The sequence below is a fragment of the Diabrotica virgifera genome, chromosome 7, assembly GCF_917563875.1.
Source record: "Diabrotica virgifera virgifera chromosome 7, PGI_DIABVI_V3a".
In the NCBI taxonomy this organism is placed as follows: Eukaryota; Metazoa; Arthropoda; class Insecta; order Coleoptera; family Chrysomelidae; genus Diabrotica; species Diabrotica virgifera.
In genome coordinates, this window is record NC_065449.1 from 26,525,372 (window position 1) to 26,548,629 (window position 23,258).

The following is a 23,258-nucleotide window of genomic DNA, read 5'->3' on the forward strand; positions in this document are numbered from 1 at the left end:
TTCTGCGTAGCATGCGTTAAAACGCATGTATTGTTCACGGGAAACACTATGTGGTTATAGCTTTTTTTAACAATAAAAAAAATTAATTTTTAGCCATGCCAATAATCAAAACCGATATAATTTGACTTGAACTTTCAAATACGGTAAGCAGAATTGCTATTTTCTTTTTAATCAAAAGTTATTCGGGTTCAAAAATTGCAATTTTTCGAATTTTTTAAAGTTCTACTGCGTTTATCTCGAAAACTATGCATCCTACGAAAAAATTTGTTTTGCTTACAATGACCCAAAAGATACAAAAAAAGTTTTGTTTTACGAGAAATCGCTGTTATGTAATTCCTCAAGTTCTTTGTTTATAACAACTGTTGTGAAAACAACAGTTATTTACATTAATTTGCTTTTATAAAAATATCTCTCTATAAATCTGTTGGGACAATCTGTATTGTGTTTAAAATATTTAATTCTCTGAAAAACTTGAGTGTAGCGTTGTGTGTTTCATAAAATATACATCTGCATTTTTTATAGTTTCGGGGTAAAAGCAGGTCATTTTGCCAAAGAAGTGTAACATGTGTTTGGCCCTTTTCAGGGCGAATGGTGTAAACTAAACTATCAAAGATAATAGTGCAGAGATTTGAATAGAATTTCAGGAGTCTCTTTCTGCTCTCCGAGTTGAACACTTTGTTCGCTTGTGCGTCTCTCTTCGCCGTAAAAATACTCTCTCCGCAATAATTAATAGATTAAAAAGACTCTTACTCTCTCTCGTTCGCTATTAAGAATATCATTTATCGTTAAGCCGCTTATTTGTTAAATTCGTTGTTTTTTTTTGTTAATAAATGTTTTGTTCGCCGGATACCCTTATTTATCGCTAATACACAACCCTTTCTATCGTATTAATTAGCACCTTTAAAACCAGACCAAATCAAATTATTCGAACCAGTTCTCCTAAAAGTTCACTATTTTGTTTATATCGAAGGACGGGACATACGGGTGTGGTCCTAAAATATTCACCTATGTCCAATTAGGCAAAAGGTAATAATTAAACCATTTTTGCCACGGTGGGGTGAGATTGAATAAAAACTCACACCATTTGATGGTCTACATCGACCCGGATTTTTGGTTGGTTTTCGCGTTTGTGCCGCTTTTTCGGACATTTTTGTGTGTAATACCTCTACAAGACTTGTTAGTTCGCGTCGCGATAAACTCTAAGTAAAAGAAAGTGAAGTTATTGTGTGTGGTTAGTAGCTGCCACCTGTTGCTTTATCAATTGGACTAATTTGGTGAGATTTTTCCATTTTTTAAAACTTTTATTGCTGATCCAAGGTAAACTCTGCTCAAAGACATTTTACGGTCAAAAACACTTTTGTAGACATTTAACGTAGACGCTGTATCTCTCTGTGAAACTTAGACTCTTATTCTCTCGCCGCGCTTGTTAATTGACAAAAAACTCTCCAGTGTAATTTAGATTTTGCCGCGTATCGATAGACTCTCTCTCGCCGTGTGTTCAATCGAATTCGAGATAGAAATGGAAGACCTCAAGAAAAAAAGGACGCCTTTGAAGGCTAAAATTACAAGAATCGAAAACTGGCTCTCACAAAAGGCTAGTACGGAAAAGGATGCGCTACAATTTCAATTTCGGCAAACAGAATTAAAAACCTGTTTTTTAAAATATGAAGAAATAATGGATCAGATAGACGAGATTGATGAAGCCGGTACTGAAGCAGAAGACAGGGTAACAACTGAGCAAAAATATTTCTCTATTCTCGCGGGCCTACAGCGTAAGATGGACGAGTTATTGTTGGGCCCCCCTCCTCTCAGATCAAATAGCACTCAGTCAACTGTGGCCACTGCTAAGGTTAGGCTTCCGGAGATCACCATGCAAACGTTCTGCGGGTCATTCTCTGAGTTCAACTCGTTCTACCAGCTCTTCGAGACGCTAATAGTGAACAATGAAGAACTCAATAATGTGCAACGATTTATTTACCTTAAATCGTTCCTGCGAAATGAACCCCTCCAGTTGATCGACAACATCGAAGTTATCGACGAAAATTTCGATATAGCTGTAAAAACTCTCAAAGATCGTTACGAAAACAAATCGCGAGTGATTAGCTTACACATTCAAAAATTGTTAAAGGCTCCATCTCTAGTTAAAAGTAATTCAAAGGCGTTACGCGAATTTTTAACTCTAGCTCAGCAGACGCTGCTCGCTTTGAAAAATATGTCCGTACCAATTGAGCATTGGGATTTACTATTAATTGAAATATTTTTACAAAAATTAGATTTTTCTACACATAGGGCCTTTGAATATGATATTGGGACAAAGACCTTACCTACCCTTTCACAGTTTTTTAAATTTCTCGAGAAAAAGTGTGATATTCAGGAAAAATTAAATGTTTCAGATCATGATAAAAAGGTTAATAACAGGTCTCAATCAAAAACATCTTTCTTCTCATCAGTTGACCAACCATCACACTCTTTCTCTGATAATAATTGTACTTTTTGCAGAAGTAATGCTCATAAGGTTTATCAGTGTAATGATTTTAAATGCCTCTCTTTACAGGAAAAATTTAATTTTGTAAAAGGTAAGAAACTGTGTTTTAATTGTTTGGGTAGTAAACATTTCTCTCAAGATTGCGGCTCTACTCGATCATGTACTTTGTGTGGGGGTCATCATCACTCATCCCTCCATGGAACCTCTGAAAATGTCTCTTCCTCTAGGAACATCAATAGGCAAGCTCTCTCTCGTGAGCGCAATGCTCAAACTCCTCAAAATTCTCAAGGTGCTTCTCGTGTTGTCGCTCCCATATCCACTCAGCATTCTTTTAATAATCGCAGCCAAAATGAAGCTTCTACTAGCTCATTCAGACCTCCTCTAGATATGCAAAACTCTCCAGATTCTCAGGCAGCCACGTCTCTCTCAGCTTTATCAGTTAAAACTGATGTACTGTTGGCTACCGCTTTAGTAACCATTTATTCGAAAGACGGCAGACCCATGCATGCCAGAGCGCTCCTAGATAATGGGAGCCAACATTCGTTTATCTCTCGTGATTTGGTTGAGAAGTTAAAACTCATCCCTTATTTTAAACAGCTACAGATATCAACCATATCCGAAAACACCTCACTCTCAAACGAAATGTTAAACTTAGAATTTTTCCCCTATAATGTAAAGGACAGAAGTTTTAAAACTTCTTTCGCTGTACTCGATAGTATAACTTGTAGGCTTCCTAGAGCTACTATAGATAGAAGTAAAATAAAAGTCCCACAGGATCTCACTCTCGCAGATCCCTCGTATTCTGTTCCGGGTAAAATTGATTTGCTTCTGGCTGGTGATATCTATAGTGAATTATTGACGGATGGATTTATACGGCTAGGAAAAAATCTTCCCATTCTTCAGAATACTCACTTAGGCTATGTTATTTTTGGTACAATTAATCCTCAGGTTTTTCACCGTAATTCACATTTGGCTATCTCTCAGTCAAATGTTTCTCTCTTTGTTCAATCCGAACCCGAAGAAAATCAGTTGGATAAGTTGCTTCAACAATTTTTCGCAATTGAAGAAGTTCCCCTCGTTAGTAAATTAACTCCCGATGAAGAATTAGCGGAACAAATATTTAGCAAAACTACTCTTGTGTTACCTTCAGGCCGCTTTCAAGTAAATCTTCCATTTGTCTCTGAAAACGCTAATAAAATGTTAGGTGAATCCTTTAAAATGGCCTTTAAAAGATTTATGAATTTAGAACATAGGCTCTTAAAAAACGAAAGTACATACGCTCAATATAAATCTTTCATTAATGAATATCTTCTTCTCGAACATGCGAAAATAGTGCCTCTCTCTCTAACCAACGAAAAGTTAGAAAATAAATATTTTCTACCGCATCACTGTGTGTTTAAGGAAGAATCCTTAACAACAAAGCTTAGGGTTGTTTTTGATGGTTCGATGAAAAGCTCTAGTGGTTATTCGCTCAATGATATTTTACTCAAAGGTCCTACTCTTCAACCGGAACTTTTTGACATTTTGCTACGGTTTAGATTGTATTTTTTCGTTTTTACAACGGATATACAAAAAATGTATAGACAAGTTAGAATAAATCCTGCTCAAACCTCTCTTTTAAATATTTTGTGGCGTGACTCCCCTGAAAAAGACATTGAGTGTCTTGAATTGCAAACCGTCACGTATGGAACTAAAAGCGCTAGCTTTCAGAGTACTCGCTGTTTAATGGAACTGGCACAAACTCATCAGATTGAGTATCCTCTGGCCAGTGATGCTCTTCAAAATAGTTGTTACATTGATGACATTCTCTATGGCGCTAATGATGTACAGACTCTCCTTAAAGCTCATAAGGAAATAACTAGTTTGCTTGAAACCGCTTGTATCTCTCTCCATAAATGGTGTTCTAACTCAGACTTGTTTTTAAAAAATATCTCTTCTCTCTCTTCGAACATTACTTATGTAATAGCTCCAGATAATGGCTCCAATAAGGTTTTAGGTTTATGTTGGAATCCTATTCTTGACAAGTTCTCAATCTCTCTCCCAAATTTTACCCTAAAGGACTCATACACCAAGAGAGAAGTACTGTCAATGATTGCCCAAATATTTGATCCTCAAGGCCTAATTAACCCAGTTACAGTTGTCGCTAAATTAGTCATGCAAAAAATTTGGATTTCCAAAATTAATTGGAACGATATCATAGATGCAGATACGTTGCATGAGTGGCTAAATTTTGTTCGCAGTCTCTCTAATTTTAAGGATTTAAATATACCTCGGTGTCTCTTTTTAAGTCAAGAAATCACTAGTGTTGAGATTCACGCATTCTCGGATGCAAGTTTAAAGGCTTATGGAGCTTGCATCTACCTACGTGTGATTTATAGATCAGAACAAGTATCTTGTTCACTTTTAGCATCTAAGAGTCGTGTCGCTCCGCTAAAACCCTTGACTCTCCCAAGATTGGAACTCATGGGTGCGCTATTGTGTAGTAAGCTCACAGCAAGGATTGCTAATATTATTGAAGAAAAACTCTCTCGCTTAGACTCTATAAATATGTGGTCGGATTCAGAAATTGTTCTCGCTTGGCTTCGTTCGCATCCCTCTCGTTGGACTCAATTTGTAGCAAATAGGGTTGCACAAATTTTAGATAATTCTCCTAACGCTCATTGGAGGCACGTACGATCCAAAGAGAATCCTGCCGACATACTCTCCCGAGGAATGCTACCCGCTGAAATACTTAAATCTTCTTTGTGGTTTCATGGTCCTCAATTTTTGAATCAATCTCGGTTGGATTTGTTGAAATACAATCCAAAAGTTTATACCTCCAAGTTACCCGAAGAAAGGAAAGTAACTCTTCACATTCGAAATGATCAAATAGATTTTTTCACCTCTCTTTCTGATAGGTTCTCTAATTTTTCAAGGTTTGTAAGAACTTTAGCATTTATATTCAGGTTTGCCAATAATGCCAAATCGCCTTCTCATAAGTTATCAAATTCTCTTGAAGTAAGCGAACTTCAAAACGCTGAACTGAAGATTGTTAAGATGCTTCAGTATTCTTCTTTCTCGCTTGAGATTTCTGAGATTAAAAAAGGTAAAACTCTATCCAATAAGTCTATTTTACGCTTAAACCCCTTTTTGGATGAAAATGAAATGCTGCGTGTAGGAGGTCGCCTTGGTAACTCAGACGTCACATTTGATCAAAAATATCCTCTTCTCCTTCCCTCAAAAAATCGTGTAGTACGTCTCATTCTTCAGAGAGAACATATCAGACTTTGTCACTCTGGTCCTCAAAATACTTTATCTCAAATCGACTTAAATATTGGCCTTTAAATGGACTACGTGAAGTTAAAAAGGTCATACACCAATGTATGGTTTGTTTTAGATTTAATGCCAAACCCGCTATTCAGATTATGGCAGATTTGCCAAAGGAACGTTTGCAATCCTCTCGAGTATTCGCTCATGTCGGATTAGATTTTGGTGGCCCCTTTCAGATTAAAGCTTCCAAACTCCGCAAAGCTCCCTTGATAAAATCTTATATTGCTCTTTTCGTTTGTCTATCGACTCGAGCTCTTCACATCGAAGTCGTGTCCGGCCTTTCTACAGAGACGTTTCTTTTCGCTCTAAAACGTTTTATTAGCCGTAGAGGCCTCCCTCAGACTATATTCAGTGACAACGCTACGAACTTTTTGGGAGCTCGTAATCAGTTGTTTGAACTTTATAAGTTTTTAAAAGATAAAGAGCACTCTCGCTCTATTAATGATTTTTTGGCATCATCGCATATTCGCTGGAAAACCATAGTTCCTCGAGCCCCTCATCATGGTGGCATCTGGGAAAGCGCTATAAAGAGCGCAAAGCATCATATCCGTAGACTCATGGGTGATATTAAGCTCACTTTTGAAGAATTTACCACTGTTCTCACTCAAATTGAAGCTGTGCTCAACTCTCGACCGCTTTGCTCCCTCTCAAATGATCCCTCTGATCTAACCTATCTGACCCCTGGACATTTCTTGATTGGACAATCTCTTACGTCATTTCCTGAAAGGGATGTAATCCACATTCCCGAAAATAGATTAAGTTTATGGCAACATCTCTCTAAACTCCAGCAAATGTTTTGGAAAAAATGGTCAATTGACTACTTGAACAGACTCCAAAATCGCCCTAAATGGTTTCTTCCTCATAAGAACCTAGAGCCCAACGATCTCGTCTTGTTGATTGAAGATAACACTCCTCCTCTTTACTGGGCTCTAGCAAGAGTGATTGATGTCTTTCCCGGAAAGGATGGCCGAGTAAGAGTTGCATCGGTCAAAACTAAAGATGGAGTCTTCAAGCGCTCTATTAATAAATTGTGTCCTCTACCAAATGACTGTTAAAATTAAGTTAAGTTTAGTGTTTTCGCTTAAGAACATTGTAAGTTGATTTATGTTAGGTTAGGTTTATGTTAAAGCCAGTGCTTCAACGCGGGGGAGTATGTTGTGAAAACAACAGTTATTTACATTAATTTGCTTTTATAAAAATATCTCTCTATAAATCTGTTGGGACAATCTGTATTGTGTTTAAAATATTTAATTCTCTGAAAAACTTGAGTGTAGCGTTGTGTGTTTCATAAAATATACATCTGCATTTTTTATAGTTTCGGGGTAAAAGCAGGTCATTTTGCCAAAGAAATGTAACATGTGTTTGGCCCTTTTCAGGGCGAATGGTGTAAACTAAACTATCAAAGATAATAGTGCAGAGATTTGAATAGAATTTCAGGAGTCTCTTTCTGCTCTCCGAGTTGAACACTTTGTTCGCTTGTGCGTCTCTCTTCGCCGTAAAAATACTCTCTCCGCAATAATTAATAGATTAAAAAGACTCTTACTCTCTCTCGTTCGCTATTAAGAATATCATTTATCGTTAAGCCGCTTATTTGTTAAATTCGTTGTTTTTTTTTGTTAATAAATGTTTTGTTCGCCGGATACCCTTATTTATCGCTAATACACAACCCTTTCTATCGTATTAATTAGCACCTTTAAAACCAGACCAAATCAAATTATTCGAACCAGTTCTCCTAAAAGTTCACTATTTTGTTTATATCGAAGGACGGGACATACGGGTGTGGTCCTAAAATATTCACCTATGTCCAATTAGGCAAAAGGTAATAATTAAACCATTTTTGCCACGGTGGGGTGAGATTGAATAAAAACTCACACCAACAACTTTATCGATATCCGGATCAACTGTTACCCAAAAAAGTCGTGTTCTACGGGCAAAAATATATAAAAAACTTGGGTAAGTCCATCTGAATAAAGGAGACCGTTGTACCCCCTTGGGGACAGGAATAAGTGTATATTTCAAAAATCTGACAAGAATATTTGAGCTAGGCGTAAGGAAATGGACGAGTCACAAAGTTTCACAAAAAAGCGAATATTTCGCGAAATGAACATCAGCTCAAAAAACTGAAACATGCGTGTTCAATATTTTTTAAAAATCTGTCGAATGACATCAAACACGACCACCCACGGGGGTGGGGTAGCGCTCATTTTTTCATTGCAAATTTGGATTTCTTACGTAAAAAGAAGTAACTTTTATTCAGAACATTTTTTCGAATTATGGATAGATGGCGCTATAATCGAAAAAAACCATTGTTGGAAATGGAAAATTAAATTAAAAAATGAAAAGTCCCCACTAAAATGGAGAACTGAACTTTTTTGGTTTTAGGACCTAATCTTCACAACCAAATAGGTCCCCATAACACTCGAGTAACTGCAAATTTACATTACTTGCCTCCCTTACTACAAATATTTAAAAGAAAATTTTGAGAAATATTTTTTAATTGTCTACTGCGTTTATGAAAAATCTGAAGTATAACCTATAATTTAAAATTCAGTGTATTTTGTTTTATGTTATATTTAATTTTCTGAATATTATTCCGCATAATATGTATTTTACGCCTGAATTTTCCTAGTCTGGTAATATTGCTGGTTAGAATAATAAAATGCTAAAGACTCTTGGTTACTAGATCAACATTGTAAAGACAACCAACTTTACCTATTTTTTAATGCAAAACAGATTGTAAATTTTCTGAGATTTTAATAATTAAAAAACAAAATTGCCGAACCTATAACCGAATTTGATATTTTGTTTGTTGGTTGTATAAAAATGATATATTTATGTACTTTTTACAAAAAAAAAATCGAATATGACATATTAACATCCTAGTGCCCTAGTAAAATTACATTTAAAGATATATAAATTCGAAAATAAACTTAAATTTACAATTAACAGTATCTCACACTTTATATACCTACACAAAGTAACACAATGATGAAAACGTTATTAACAACGAAATTTAAAGTAAAACATTTACTTAAACAATATCTTTTATTATGCAATTACCGTCAACACTTAAAAATCAGTCATCCTCTTTACCGTCAATGCACACGGCTTATAGACAGTTAATGCTACATCAAACCAAGACGAAAACAATACTCATTTTGCAACTAGAAAAACAAAAACTACTCAATTGAATAGTTGTTAACGTCTGGCATATGACATAAAATATTATTAAATGGCTTCCCGTAACCAATACCGCAAGAGTGGAACGATTTTTGTTCATTTAATTCATCATCTTACTTTAAGTATGTAGGTAGGTAAGTAACTAACGAGAGACATATGGCGTTTGAATTTTTTTTGTATGATTTTAACGAAAAAGTATTGAGTCGGTGAGAAATGCACGATTTGTAGAAGAATGGCGCTTAGAAGCGATTATAATCGATCGTACATACAGTTAGATTTGGTACTTTAATGTTCAAGAGGTGTAAATTGATTTGAAGGTAACTGTGCTGCTTATGAGATTGAGATCCACGGGGTAGGTGCCGCGGTATTCTGTAACGGTGTTAGCATTTGGGTCACAAATTCTTTTGATGCTTTTGAACGCTTTTGATGAATGACTTTGATGATACAATTACACTGCAATATTGATTACTTGCTGTTTGCACTTCGAAAATGAGAGATTCGTTAATTTGTTATTAATATTTTTGTTTGATTTATTTTTATTTGCTTTTGCGCTTGGTTCACATAATATGCTCATTAACCCGACCCACGGGGTATAAATTATTTTCTATATTTTCTACCTATGCAATTGAAATATAGGCCGAATACGGCGCGTTAGTGGTTACTATCCCTTTTTATGTTCCTAAGGCCTTGTTTATATAGGGCGGTTTGCCAACGTAAACGTCGCGATTAACCTGTTTTCCCCCTATTTTCCTTGGTATTAGGGTGAAACTGCAAAGGCGGCATTAGGGTGAGATCAAGTAAAACAGGTAAACCGCGCAGTCGACGTTGGCAAACCGCCTGCATATAAGCAAGCCCCAAGGAACGGCGGTTGGAACGTTCCGTGAAGTCGCCGTGTAATGAGAAACGTATTACCATAAGATTGCTCGAGCCACCATTGGAATGTCATCGTGCGTTCCAACCATCGCACGTTCAAGTTCTTAGTGTGTGAAAATAGCGTTAAAGGAACAGTTTTTCCGCACCGTAGGCGTAGCTGATTACTTGCAGAACACACTAATCCAAAACTTTCCCCTTCAGATTAGTCGGTATGTTGACATCATTAAATACATTTTTAAAAGCTCCATATGCTACCCATCCATGTGCTGCCCTTCTTGATAGCTCATCTGTTTGGTTGTCCTTACCTATCCTAATTTCGTGTCCAAGGTATATGTATATGTATATATAAACAAGTTCTACTTTGTCTTTCTGAATTTTTTGTCATGTATTTTGTTTTCTTCTTCTTCTCCTTCTTCCTTTTTATAAGAATTTCTACTTGTTTATTAAAGGATTGATACCTCTATGGAATGTTGTCACTCCATCTTTGGAGTTTGACCACACGTGTCTCCTCCATTCTGGTTATGTGGTTGTTCCATTCTTTTTTCTATTTAGTGTCCATTCGTTTATACACGGTACGTTACATTTTCTTCTGATATATTCACTCCTCTTTCGATCTCTCAGTGTAGTTCCTGTAATTCTTCACAGTACTCTCACCTCTGCCGTTCCCAATAGTCTTTGTGTTGTGGCTGTATAGGTTTCTATTTTATATTTGATTGGTTATTTACTGACTACTATTGTTTTGGTTTTCTGAGATGTAATTGTCATATTGAATTCGTTTGCTCTAATGTTAAATCTGTGGACTAATCTTTGCAAACTATCTTCATCTTAGGCTATCAATATTGCGTCGTCCGCATAGCAGTATTTTTACTTCTTTGTTTCCCATTCTACATCCCCTTCTTTTGTTGACGTTTTTGATGATTTCATCCATGATTAAATTGAAGAGCATAGGAGTTAATGAGTCTCCCTGTCTTATTCCGCTGCCTATATCTAGAGGTTCAGTAAGTGGTCCATCTATTATGACTTCCATTTGGTTGCTTTGGTAGATGTTTTCAATAGTTTTTATCATATCTAGATGGACTTCTCTATTATACAGAAGATGGATTACATCTTTGAGTCTTACTCTGTCAAATGCTTTCTTCAAGTCAATCAGACATAGAAATGCTGGTCTATTATACTCTAGTGATATTTCAGTAATTTGCTCTATGACGAATATAGCATCTGTACATGATCTTCCAGTATGAAAACCTTGTTATTCGTCTGCTAAATTTATTCTCCGATTCATTAGGTCTTGTAAAATTTTAGTTGTAAGTTTTAGGGTAGTATTTAACAAGTTGCTACCTCTGTAGTTTTCTGGCTGCTTTTTATCTCCTTTTTTGAATAGTAGAATTAGTTAGCTCGTTCTCCATTCTTCCGGTATTTTATTGTGTTTTATGATTTTGTTAATTAATGGTGTTAATTGTTCTGTCATTGCTGCTCCACAATATTTCAGTAATTCGTTTGGTATTCCATCCTTACCTGCAGCTTTTCTGTTCTTCAGTTTTTTGAGTGTTTTTCGAACTTCCCGTGTACTTATATTAACATATTCATTTGTGGTAATTTCTGGTGTTTCCGGTTCTATCTTGTTCTTCCTCTGCATAGAGCTTTTTTAGATAGTCAATCCATGTATTCCTTTCTATGTGTTTTGGTTCTATTAGTTCCTTTACCTCCGCTCTTTGACCTCTTCTAAAGCGCCATATTTCCTTTTGGAGACCATAAAAATCATGTTCCATTTCTTTAGAAAAACGTTCCCAGTGATCATTTTTTATTCTTCTTACGACTGAATGTGTTTCGTTTCTTATAGTCTTATAATTATCGTATGCCTGTTGTGGTGTTGTGCATAGTATTTTATTTTGTTTTGGAGATATTTATTTTTAAAGCGATTACTCTGAAGGCTCTTGAAAACTCAGGTGGTATAGTCCTTCTCCGTCGACACACCCCTTTATGATCATAATCAAGGGTTTTAAAAGCACAGTCTAGGGCAGTTATAAAATTAATGCTTTGGTGATAGTGTGTCATCCTGTCTGACACCTCTTGAGTTTGGTTTCGTTACTTTTTTCGTGTAATTTAATGCCTTTATCGAATTTCTATAAACATTGTATACTAATCTGGAATGACGGCTATCAATGCGACTTTCATTTAATGCTTCAATTACACAATCTAGTTCTACCAACTCCAACGCTTTGTAGAAATCTATAAACACCAATACCAGAGGTCTGTTGTGTTTTATGGGTTTTTCAGTGGGCTGTTTTATCGTTTACTGGTTGTTTTTGATTCCAAACTTTGATCGAAATCCCGCTTGCTCTATGGTTTTGTACAGGTCTACATAGTTTGTACATATATTGACTTAAAGGCAGCATTTGACAGAGTTAGATTAAAAACTGTAATACATCTGCTGTATAATAGAAAAGTTCCCCTAAATATCATAAAAACTATTAAAAACATGCACCAAATTAACAAAATGGAAGTAAAAAAAGATGGACAACTTACACAATCTATAGATATAGAGAGCGCAATAAGACAGAGGGACTCATTGAGCCCTATGCTCTTCAATTTAATCATGGAAGACAACCACATGCAACAACGACAGTAAAATTCTTGTTTTAGTGATCCCATAGCAAACGGATATATTTTTAAATTAAAGGTAATTTTATGTAATCGAATGACTGATCTTCCAATAAAGTCGTCCCAGGAATGCAACTCATAAATATTGGCAATATAATTTTATCAGATCATAAGTCATCCACTTTAAAATGTATAATATATGTCTAAATTTTCAATATAAATGAGTCAGATAAAATTGAATTATTAGAAGCATTTTTTACTAAGCAACGAATACAAAATTAATTTCATTTATTAATGTTTCGTATTTTGATAACGATATCCGAAGTGTAAATTGAAATATTAAATAAATTTAATTTCAAACTTAAATTCTGGCTTATTCCCAACTAAAATAATAATTTGTATAAGAAAATAGTCTGAGAACAATATTAACCACATTATAAGCAGAATGGGACAGTCCCGTGTGATCAAAATAGTAAGAGATAAATCACCACAAAAAGGGAGAAGAAATAGAAGAATGTTTAATGCCTACATTTACACTAAAAATCAAGATATTATTAATCATCTGTCTAAAACTTTTCAGTATACCCGGTATATTCATACAAGCGTATCTCACCGATCTACAATTCTAGTAAAATAACAGATCGACAGCAGACGGTATAGTATGAAGAAGTGAAATTTTTTTCGTAGCGCGTATAAAACTACTAATATGGCTCTGCTAACAGTTCAAGTTTCTAGGTTAAGCTGACAATTAGTTGAATTTCTTTTAATTCCTGATTTTAAACTGTACAATTGTGATCTAGAACTGCCTGCTACAAGATATATGATAGTGTAAAACGTTTAAATCCTAGGGATTGATTTTATTTACTTGTTTTTATTGGCTCTTTTAATAATATTGTTATTTATGAACTTACATATTAATGTAGTTATGCAATAACTTTAAATAAATTCAAATAAGAGATAGATGTATAAAACATACATACATAATCGTTCCTCTTTTAGCGAGGGGAATGCGAGAGAGGGGGATGCTTCTAGGCTTTGATGAATGTTCTCCATTCTTTCCTGTTCTTCGCTATTTGTGTTTTTTTTGCCAAGATTTCCCTTATTTTGTAATAGCTCTGCTATTTCGCTATTCCACTCTTTTATTGGTATGTCACTTCTGCTTTTCCCTGTTGGTTTAGTTTTCCACATTCCCTTTACTTGCCTGTCGTTTCCATTCATATTGTATCGCTGAACCATGCTAATTTTTTCTCCTTTATTATGTCAAGTATCGGTTTATTTTAGGTCTGTTTCCCATTACTTCATTTTTGAGTCTGTATGTCCTTCATAGACATAGACATTAATGATACCCACTTTGGGTTTTGCAAAGGGGGCTCGGAACGTGTTAAACTCTTTTTTCACTTAGTATACTAATACAAAGGTGCCTTTACGTCAATCAAGATATATATGCGAGTTTTCTTTACTATAATAAAGCATTCGACAAAGTACGGCATGAAAAATGAATGCATGTCTGAATCAAAGAAGATAGACTATAATGATCTCGGGATTATATCGAATTTATACCATAAGCAACGCTGAAAAATAGGAGCCATGATAAGCATAGAGACATGGGAGGATCACCCAGGCAACCAAATAACGTTTACAAAACGTTGAAAAGATGTCATAATTATCACCAAACCACGTCAGTTTATCACACTTTTTCGACTTCGACAGTCACGTGAATATGTCGCACCATAACTGACGACAGTATTTATCACGTTTTAAATACGTGATATTAAAAACGTAGTTTTTATGTCGTTTTTTTAGATTATTTTTCATTTTATGGTTTTAAAAACACACAGTAATTATTCGTATGGGCATTGTTGGTATTGCAATTTTTCATTTAACTGTTTTAAATTAGCTTATAGGCTAAAAGTAAAACCAAATGGAAGACTTTATAAAATGCACAGAATAACAATATCCTCAATGCAACATTAAAGAATTTTCACTTTTTATATAGGTATACTTCCTGTGTCAAAACTGAAACAACATATAAACTAATAAATAATTTATTAACAAATTAGCCAACATATCTTAACGCTGTCCATTAAATGAAAAAGGATCGCGAACAACACATAATTAGTTCATCAACAGAAAATAAACACCAAAACATAACCTCTCACAGTTTTCAAGAAAAATAATTGCATTATACTAACTCACTTAAGAAAAACGAATAAAAATCTCTTAATTAACACGTTTCTTCAACCAAATATCTAAATGAAAAGTCTTATTTTACCACACAAAGCACGTAAACAATAAAAAAAATTTCTTATGGCCATTTAAGCTTATAAACTATAAACAAAATTGTTTTGACAGTTTTGAGTCAATATACAACATTATAAGCATTAACTCTTTAAGCTCCTCCCAATTCTGTGGCGTCAGACTTGGACTGTCGGAAATGAAAACGTGTTTTTAAACGTATTTTAACGTCATTAATATTACATATTTAAAATCACCTACAAAAGACGTTTATATGACGTAATGTTCAAACACGTGTATATATTCAACCAAAAACTGACGTTTCCTCGGCGTTATTGACGTTACTTGATTGTCTGGGCAGGTCGTGAGAGAGATCAAAATTCTGAAAGTGAGAAACTAGAGGGAAATAGGCACATATAAAAATGAGTGGAAGAAAATTTTAACGAAAGCCAAGTCATACAACAAATTTTGACAACACACAAGTGGAATACGGAGTGATCACCGTATTAAGCGAATCAGAGAGCTCGAAGTAGGAGCGGCTAAAATTCCATCCACAATGAAAAGCCTTGATAATGATGGATAATTTGTATTTTGAAAACGATTTCCGAAGTGGAGATCGAAACTTCAATTAAACTTATTTTAAAATAAAATTATAGTTTATTTCCAACAAAAATAGTAAATTGCAATATATAGATGATCATCCGTCTAGTTTTAATTGAGTCGGCTACAACAAACGAGTCAAATTAATATACAGGGTGACCGGAACAAAATGAAACAGAGACACTATCAGGAGGTACAATATTTTTGAAAATTCCAGGTCAAGGGTCAATTTTTGATACGTCTACAGGTGGGAAACTATCAATGTAATGTAAATTTATAGGTTTCTATTGATAATTTCTTACCTCTACTAGTTTCATTTTTTTCTATTTCACAACGTATATGTTTTCCATATTTTACGTTATTTGGCCAGTTCTTAGTGCACTCATCACCGTATGCTAAATAAATAAAAGAAATTCACTTTTTTCTTCAAAAATTTCAAAACATGTTAACAACAAATTTGATTTTTTTAAATTCTGAAGTCAGCCCTTCATATTTTGCTTGTGCTTTTGCTTTTGTAGTAGCTTGTGCTTGTAGTGTTTCCATTTTAATTTCGTAAATTTTTAATTTTATCCTCTCTTATGCTTTTTAATTGTTTTGCCAACACTCAACGAAAAAGGTACGTAATATTAAGAAAAATGTTAATTCAGACAACAAAAGCAATACTTAAAATTTGTCCAATTCTTGGTTGTATTGGAACAACAAAGCGATGTTCATCAATTCATTATTTTCGTTAGTTGATCCAATGTATTACGTTTATTGAATGGATGAACATCCATTTATTAATATATAATACTTTCATTATGTATACCATAATATCACTTTATTGATATTACGAACACTGTTCACTGAGTCAACGAACACTATTCATTAAAACAACAACGTCGTTAATTGACTAACGAAGACTATTCGTTGTGTCAATAACAGTGTTATTTCTCCTCACGTATACTGTTTCATGCATCCAATAAATTTCGTTTATTTCTACAATTTTTTCCGTATATTTTTACAATTGTAGGGTCGGAAAAGTAAAGCACATAAGTCAAAAACTATAGATTTTCAGAAATCGAATAAAACTGTATAAAAAAATAATTCAATATTTCTTAAAATCATTTATTGCATTTTATGAGAGTGTGTATAACATCCTTACTTGTAGCTAAGTATGACTATAAAAAAGTATAGAAAATTGTTTTTCCTGACTTATGTTAAAAAGAACACAAGTATATATGACTTACGTCTAACAGTACAACTAGGAATTTTAGGTTGTTACAACACAATATTTTCTTCCATCAATCCATATTAGCTACATTTTCCTTACTAGGCAAATCTATATAAAATTTATGGAAAACATTAATTTGGTATTATTGTTAGTAGAGAAACTAAGTCATCTTTTTGTCTTTTGATATAGTTAGAGGATAAAGGCAATAGTGATATAATTGGAATGTTATTAGGTATAAAGAATGGGTGCAGCCCAAAAGATTAACTGTCATCAACACGCTTAACTTCACGCGCAACTTTGATATAGGTATCCAAAAAGTATAGGCCCCAAGTTGCATACGACCTACCATATTCACAGCAACTCGGATACATAATATTAAGAAAAATAAATATTTAGAATATTATAGAAATTTAATCAATGATGTATCAAAGTTGTGCGTGAAGTTAGGCGTGTTGATGATATTGAGATTTTGGGGGCGACCCATAAAGGATGCCCTCCGTCTTAAATGTATCTTGTGAAAATTTGCTTCCATTTGTAAGGTGTCTTTGTAAGATACCATTCTAAATTCCGTATCATAGCGGAGCCACCTTTTGTCCAACCATTAAACTGCTTTCCATCTACATCTTTATTTCTTAATACCAAAGTAAAAGTCCAAAAATCCAAAAAGTCAGTATTTCCACAACTTGAAATTTGTTACTGCTGGTCTAATAAGTTGACTCCAGTCATGAGGAAGATATATATGGATTTCTGTTTTCTTTTTTCTTTCTATTATTCCATGAACTGTTTAACTTCTAAATGGCTATGTTCAGGAACCATAAATTGATGGTTGATTCTCTCTACTGTAAGTTATGTACAGCCCACGTAAACATAGAACCCACGTGAGCATTTCTATTCTGACCTCCACAGGTATCAGAGTAAAATATTACACTTCTTGTGTTATTAGGTATTAGGTAGGTTTATTTGAAGATGTTTAAAGAGACAAGATGCAATCTGATTCGCTCCTCGAGCAGTAGTAGATTCATACCACACATATCATAAAGCCCTTCTAGTCTTATTGTCATGTACGGTCAAATTGAACGTCCACAATTGACGTTTATAAAAAGCTACATAATAAGTCAATGATGGGGTCGGTAAACACTGTTGTAAGTCACATGTATTGTATGCACTTGTAAGGTACTATCATTTTGATACATCTGTGTGTCGTTTTTTTTTTAGATTCGTAAGCTTGATCTGGTTTGATCTGGTCTGAAGGAGGTTTGATAGACAAATAGTTGATATATTTTGGTGATTGTTAGGAGGGAAGGCAAATACTTCTTTGATGTACTCTTTTGGTGTAGTGACTTTCTTACGACGGAAGAGACAAGATATGGTTTTTTATTTCTTTCCTTTTGTCCTCGGATATTTTATTTTTAGGTACAGTTGTTCCACGCATATCATTAATTTTTGTACCACCTACTGAAGACCGTTTCTTCATTGCCACCCCCTACAAATAGCTTAACGCAGTACATCTATTACAACAAAATATTTATACGTCTTCATACGAAATTTCTGTTTTCAGGGTATATTTCGCGTTGTCTTTGAGAAGCTTTTTCTACAATCTCTATTAATGATGACATGTAAGCAGACCTGAACGATCACATCAATCACTCATTTTGTATTTGCTGTCTTTTTCTATGACAAACGTTTGTTATTTATAGAAAAAGACAGCAAATACAAAATAAGTGATTGATGTGATCGTTCATGGGCATTCTTTCATTTTTCCGGCTGTATATACCCATTACATTACCCAATATTCATTGAATGTCGCTTCTCTCTTAGCCATGTTTTAAGTAGGTACCTAAAGTTAAATATCTGTATATTCTTAAACAAGGAAGACGATAACGTCAAGTACTTAATGTACCTAACAACTTAAGTCATGCTTATAAATCAGCAAAACTGAATATATCAGTTGTACTTTTCACATAAGTCAACTTATGTTCTTTATAACGTCTAAAGGTTTATAGTAATTGAAAGGTTGAAAAAGTACGCTACTTAAAATCAATATGAAATAAACGTGTATGACGTATGTGCTTGAGTCAGTCGGTGGAGAAAAAATATATGGACATGTGCATGTACAAAAAGAAAAATCGGTTTTTTCGACTTATGTGCTTTAGTCTGCCGGCCCTAGAATTAATTCCGTTCATTCCCACAATAAATACGGTTATTCTTACAAGCAATTCTATTCATTGCTACAATCAGTTCCGTTCATTCCTACTATGAACGTATTTTATATTAATAATTACTGAATGCATTAGATCAATGTATGATATTAAATTGATTAATAATAATTTTGCAAATCCGCCTTTTTTGTCCTAAACCTAATGGACTTTTCACTGTGTCATTTCTTATATGATTTCACTTATACAGTGCGCTGTAATAACAAGGGGGCTTGTTAAATTAATAAGGGGGGTTAATAAGGGTCCCCCTTTATATATTTCTAGACATAAGCAAAACGCTCGGACAGGTCGATTTTTAAAATAATCAATGTATATTATAACATCAATGTTTCGAACTTTACGCGATCCTTCTTCGGGTGACAGGCACAACTTTGATTTTTTAAATGGGAAAGTACATCATGTGACAGCTCATTTAAAAGCGTTTGAAATAGTGATTCCAAAAATGTATAACACTTTAATCCTTTTTGAGAGCGCAGGTGCAAAATTTCGATCGAATTCTTTTTAAACATTTTAAATATTTTTAAGCATTCATTTTTTTTATCCTGAGAAAACTAATAAGTATTTTAGAAAAATTTCAACGCAGAATAAAAGATTAGATTATTACCGAGGGCTGAAAGTCCCTTAGAATAAACAAAAAGTTTCTTTTGAATGGTATATTTGTTTATAAAAAATCATACTAAATTTTCTCTTTTTCACCCCTGTGACTTATTAAAATAATCATTATAGAAATTCTCAGGGACTTCAGACCCTCGATAATACTGTAATATTTTATTCTGCGTTTAAATTTTTCAAAAATACTAATTAGTTTTCTCAGGATTCAAAAAAAATAATTAATACAATAGTAGACACACGAAAACTTCCTTCCAGTACAGACTACACTTGGAAACTAAATGAAATTATTCGGCACTTCGGCAGAGGTAAGAGCATTGTTTAACAAATAATTCTTTTTTAAGCAGTGGTAACACAGAGAAGCTCGAGGTATCACGATAAGAAAAAGCCGTTACATTTCAAAAGGTCAAGCAAAACATTTATTGTTTCAACAACTACGTTTATTGTTACCATGAACGCATTGATTCTGGTTATTAAACGCAGTAGTAGATTGACTAATGAATTTGTTGTCATAACAATCAGTTTACATCTATGGAATAATCAAATATTACTCTATATTAACAACATTTGTACATTGTTTTAATGAAATCTGTACGTTGTCACGATAAACCAAGGTAATTGCTTATCATCTTTGAAATCAAGAAAGTGTTTTGCTGCCACAATTACCATTATTTATTAAATATACGAAACTAACTTATTGGCTAAATAAATTGAGCGTTATTGTTTAATGTACTCTAGTTATTTTCACAATTATTATTCAATCATTGTGACAGTAACCAAATACATTCATCAATGTCTAAAAGTTGGTTGAAACAAAAAAATTAAATTGTTGTTACAACGAAATACTATTCTCAATAATCACTGTTAATTAATATTACGAACTAAAATTTTTTGAGTGAGCTGGGTTAGATTTTGTAACCGTTTTTCAATTATATTTTCATATTATATTTTGATCAATTCGCTATTTTGTTTTTGTGAGATGTCAGACAAATCTCAACTGTTTCTGTTACTAAAATTTGTTTTTAAAATTTTTAACTTTTGGAACTGCGTTCTTTTCTATTGGTATTTATGAAACAACTTGTAAATAACAGAAGGTTCAGTGACTTTTACTCGTATTAAAAATAGGGTTCTTTGCTATGAAATAATAACAATAGACCATAAAGAATACGCATAACTCAGTGAAAGCGTTTTAAACATGATTACATTAAACATTCGGTTATATTCACTACTAAAAAGAAAGCAGTTAATGAATTCTGTAAAAATCGGTATAAATCAATAATTTGCATCTAAATTACAGTATTAAAATAACAGTTAAATTACGAAATGGTTCTAGAGTAGGTACTTAAACTTCTTAATGTTGAAGTTATCTTGAGTAAAGAGGAATAAAGACGAAATTATCAGTGTTAACTAGGCCATGTCGGCTACATATATCTATATTGATATTTTTATCCGACTAGGCTGCACATACTATCTCTTCTTGATATTATATTTGAATGTTACTATATTTTTTGCTGTTAAATCATCTGATAAGTAACCTCCTTTGAAATGAAAAACATGTTCTCGAGAAAATTCTTTTATTTTATTTGATATAGTCTCATTTTAGCTCAATACAACTATTCCAGCGATTTATTAACTTATTTCTGCCGTCCGAATAACCCTATTCTGTAGAATAGGTGTTAGTTTCGTCTCTTTTTTTGAGTTGATTTTTTAATTTACGAGCCATCGCTTCAGATTTGGGATATAAGACATAATAATCGAATGGGGCCAAATCAGAATAAGCCAGATAAGCTTATTCTCCTGACTACACGCATGTAAACGAACATCATGGAAACAAAATATTATGTAATCATTTTTAAATATTATGTGTAATAGTAAAGTTTGAAGACACTGAATAAATTGGAATCGAATAGTGCAGTTGGCTTATGCGGAGGCACCAGACAAAATTTTGAAAAGAAATGGCTGTAGGTACCTCTCAATGAGTTTAAAGACAGTGAACTATAGAACGCTTTACGACTAGCAAGACAAAAACGTTTTAGATGAAGCGCTAACTATTGCCTTGGAAAACGAAACAGTTATCCAAACTTCACGGAGCCATCAAGTACGAGACTCTTGAAGATGGCGACGATTGAGGCAACAATGAAGAAAGCCATGAACATCTGGAGGATATGATACGGAAAGTAGTTCATAACACTATTTGGAACGTAGTACTTCGAGCCCAGATGTTGGAATTTTAACGAGATAGGCTACATTCTCCGTAATTACAAGAAAATAATACAAAAGTCAGAAAAAAAGGAGGGGTCGACATCAAGAGAAAACTGCAAATCTCGAGAAACAACACCCCCACAGCAACTGTTAACAATTCGTTCTCTAGTGGAACTCGTAGCTTGTACAGCAAGGTGCGTATTAATAATAAATGTAGATCGTTTTGGTAAGTACAGGTACAACAAGAACTATTGCACATCAAGAAGTACTATAAGGCCATCTTAAATTGTCGCCTGCAACAGTGGCTTAGAACGGCAACTGGTGAAATAGTTAATACATTATGGCGAAGCTAATATGTCAATATCCATTGGCCAGACCACAGTTAAACAACAAGATTAATTGTCGAGAACTTTTATCTCCGAATAGTATATTTGAATCTATATTGAATGGTAAAAATTGAGTTCTAGAGATCAATGATGAAGAGTTCCTAACGACAAAAGCTTTGGTGAGAATTTGAGATGTCGTTCCTGTAACAGCTGTGAATTTAAATAAATCTAATATTAAGTTGATCACGCAACTTAAAAAAACAAAAACTTTGATCTGACAGTGTGTTTAACTACTTGTTCTCTGAATACGAAAGAGAAATCCTCGAAATCGAAGAAGACAAAGAAGCTGGTTGATATGGTCATTATGTGCTAAAATATTGATTATGAACATACAAACATAGTGAAGTATATGCTAATAGAATCTTAAGATATTTTTGCAATTTAAAAGACGGATAAGGGCAAAAAAGCATAGTACTTAACGCATAAAATAAATAACGGAGATGCTCAGCTAATCATTAATTTAAAGAGATTCAGCATTCAAGGAAAGGTATAAAGTCACACACCACGTGCAAGATCTCCAATAAGATGGATTAACCAGGTCACACATGATATTGGCATACCCGAGAAACTTATCCGACTAACCAGAATGGCAATGTCTAACTTAAAAGCCAGTGCTATAATACATGGAGAGAATTTTAGAATCTTTGAGAAAAGGATGTACTCAGACAAGGAAATGACCTGGCTTACATAATATTGCCAATATGGCCTTAGAAAAGGGAGTCCAAGATACTCGAATTAAAGACGGCGGTGCTATTTCTTCTTTTGCCCTTTAATTCGTCAAATTTTGAACATAGGCTTCCCCCAGTTTCCTCCATTCGCTTCTGTTTAGTGCTTTCTGTTTCCAGTGCGTTCCTCCTATCTTTTTAATGTCGTCTCCCCATCTCATCTGGGGTCGTCCTCTTGCTCTCTTTCCTGTCCATGGTCTCCATTGTTGTATCGTGCTATTCCACCTATTGTCCGTTTGTCTAGCGTTATGACCTGCGAAGCTCCATTTTAGCCTGGTTATATGTTGACCTGCGTCTTTGACTTTTGTTCTATTTCTGACCCAGTTGTTTTGCTTTTTGTCTGTCAATTTTACTCCTAACATTGCTCTCTCCATGGCTCTTTGTGTCTTTATTATTTTATCCATGTTTGCCTTGGTCAAGGTCCATGTTTGGCATGCGTATGTGAGAATTGGGAGTATGCACTGGTCAAACACTCTTGTTTGCGGTGCTATTTACAATAGATCAATACAAATCTTAGCATACAATGACGATATTGGCATAATAGGGCGTAGCAAGAGAAATGTTGAGCAATATTTCCTAGCATTGGCAAAACAGGTCGGTCTAGTCATGAACAAACACAACACT

General features: G+C 34.1%; 1 protein-coding gene across 1 annotated transcript in view; it reads left to right on the forward strand.

Annotated features, from left to right (window-relative positions):
* Nucleotides 1-1,519: 1,519 nt before the first annotated feature.
* LOC126888085 (uncharacterized) overlaps nt 1,520-23,258 on the forward strand; it is a 94,831-nt gene continuing 73,092 nt past the window's right edge. The window contains exons 1-2 of the mRNA XM_050656107.1: nt 1,520-2,956; nt 3,083-3,646. Coding sequence (XP_050512064.1) covers nt 1,520-2,956; nt 3,083-3,646 — 2,001 coding nt within the window. The remainder of the gene's footprint in view (nt 2,957-3,082; nt 3,647-23,258) is intronic.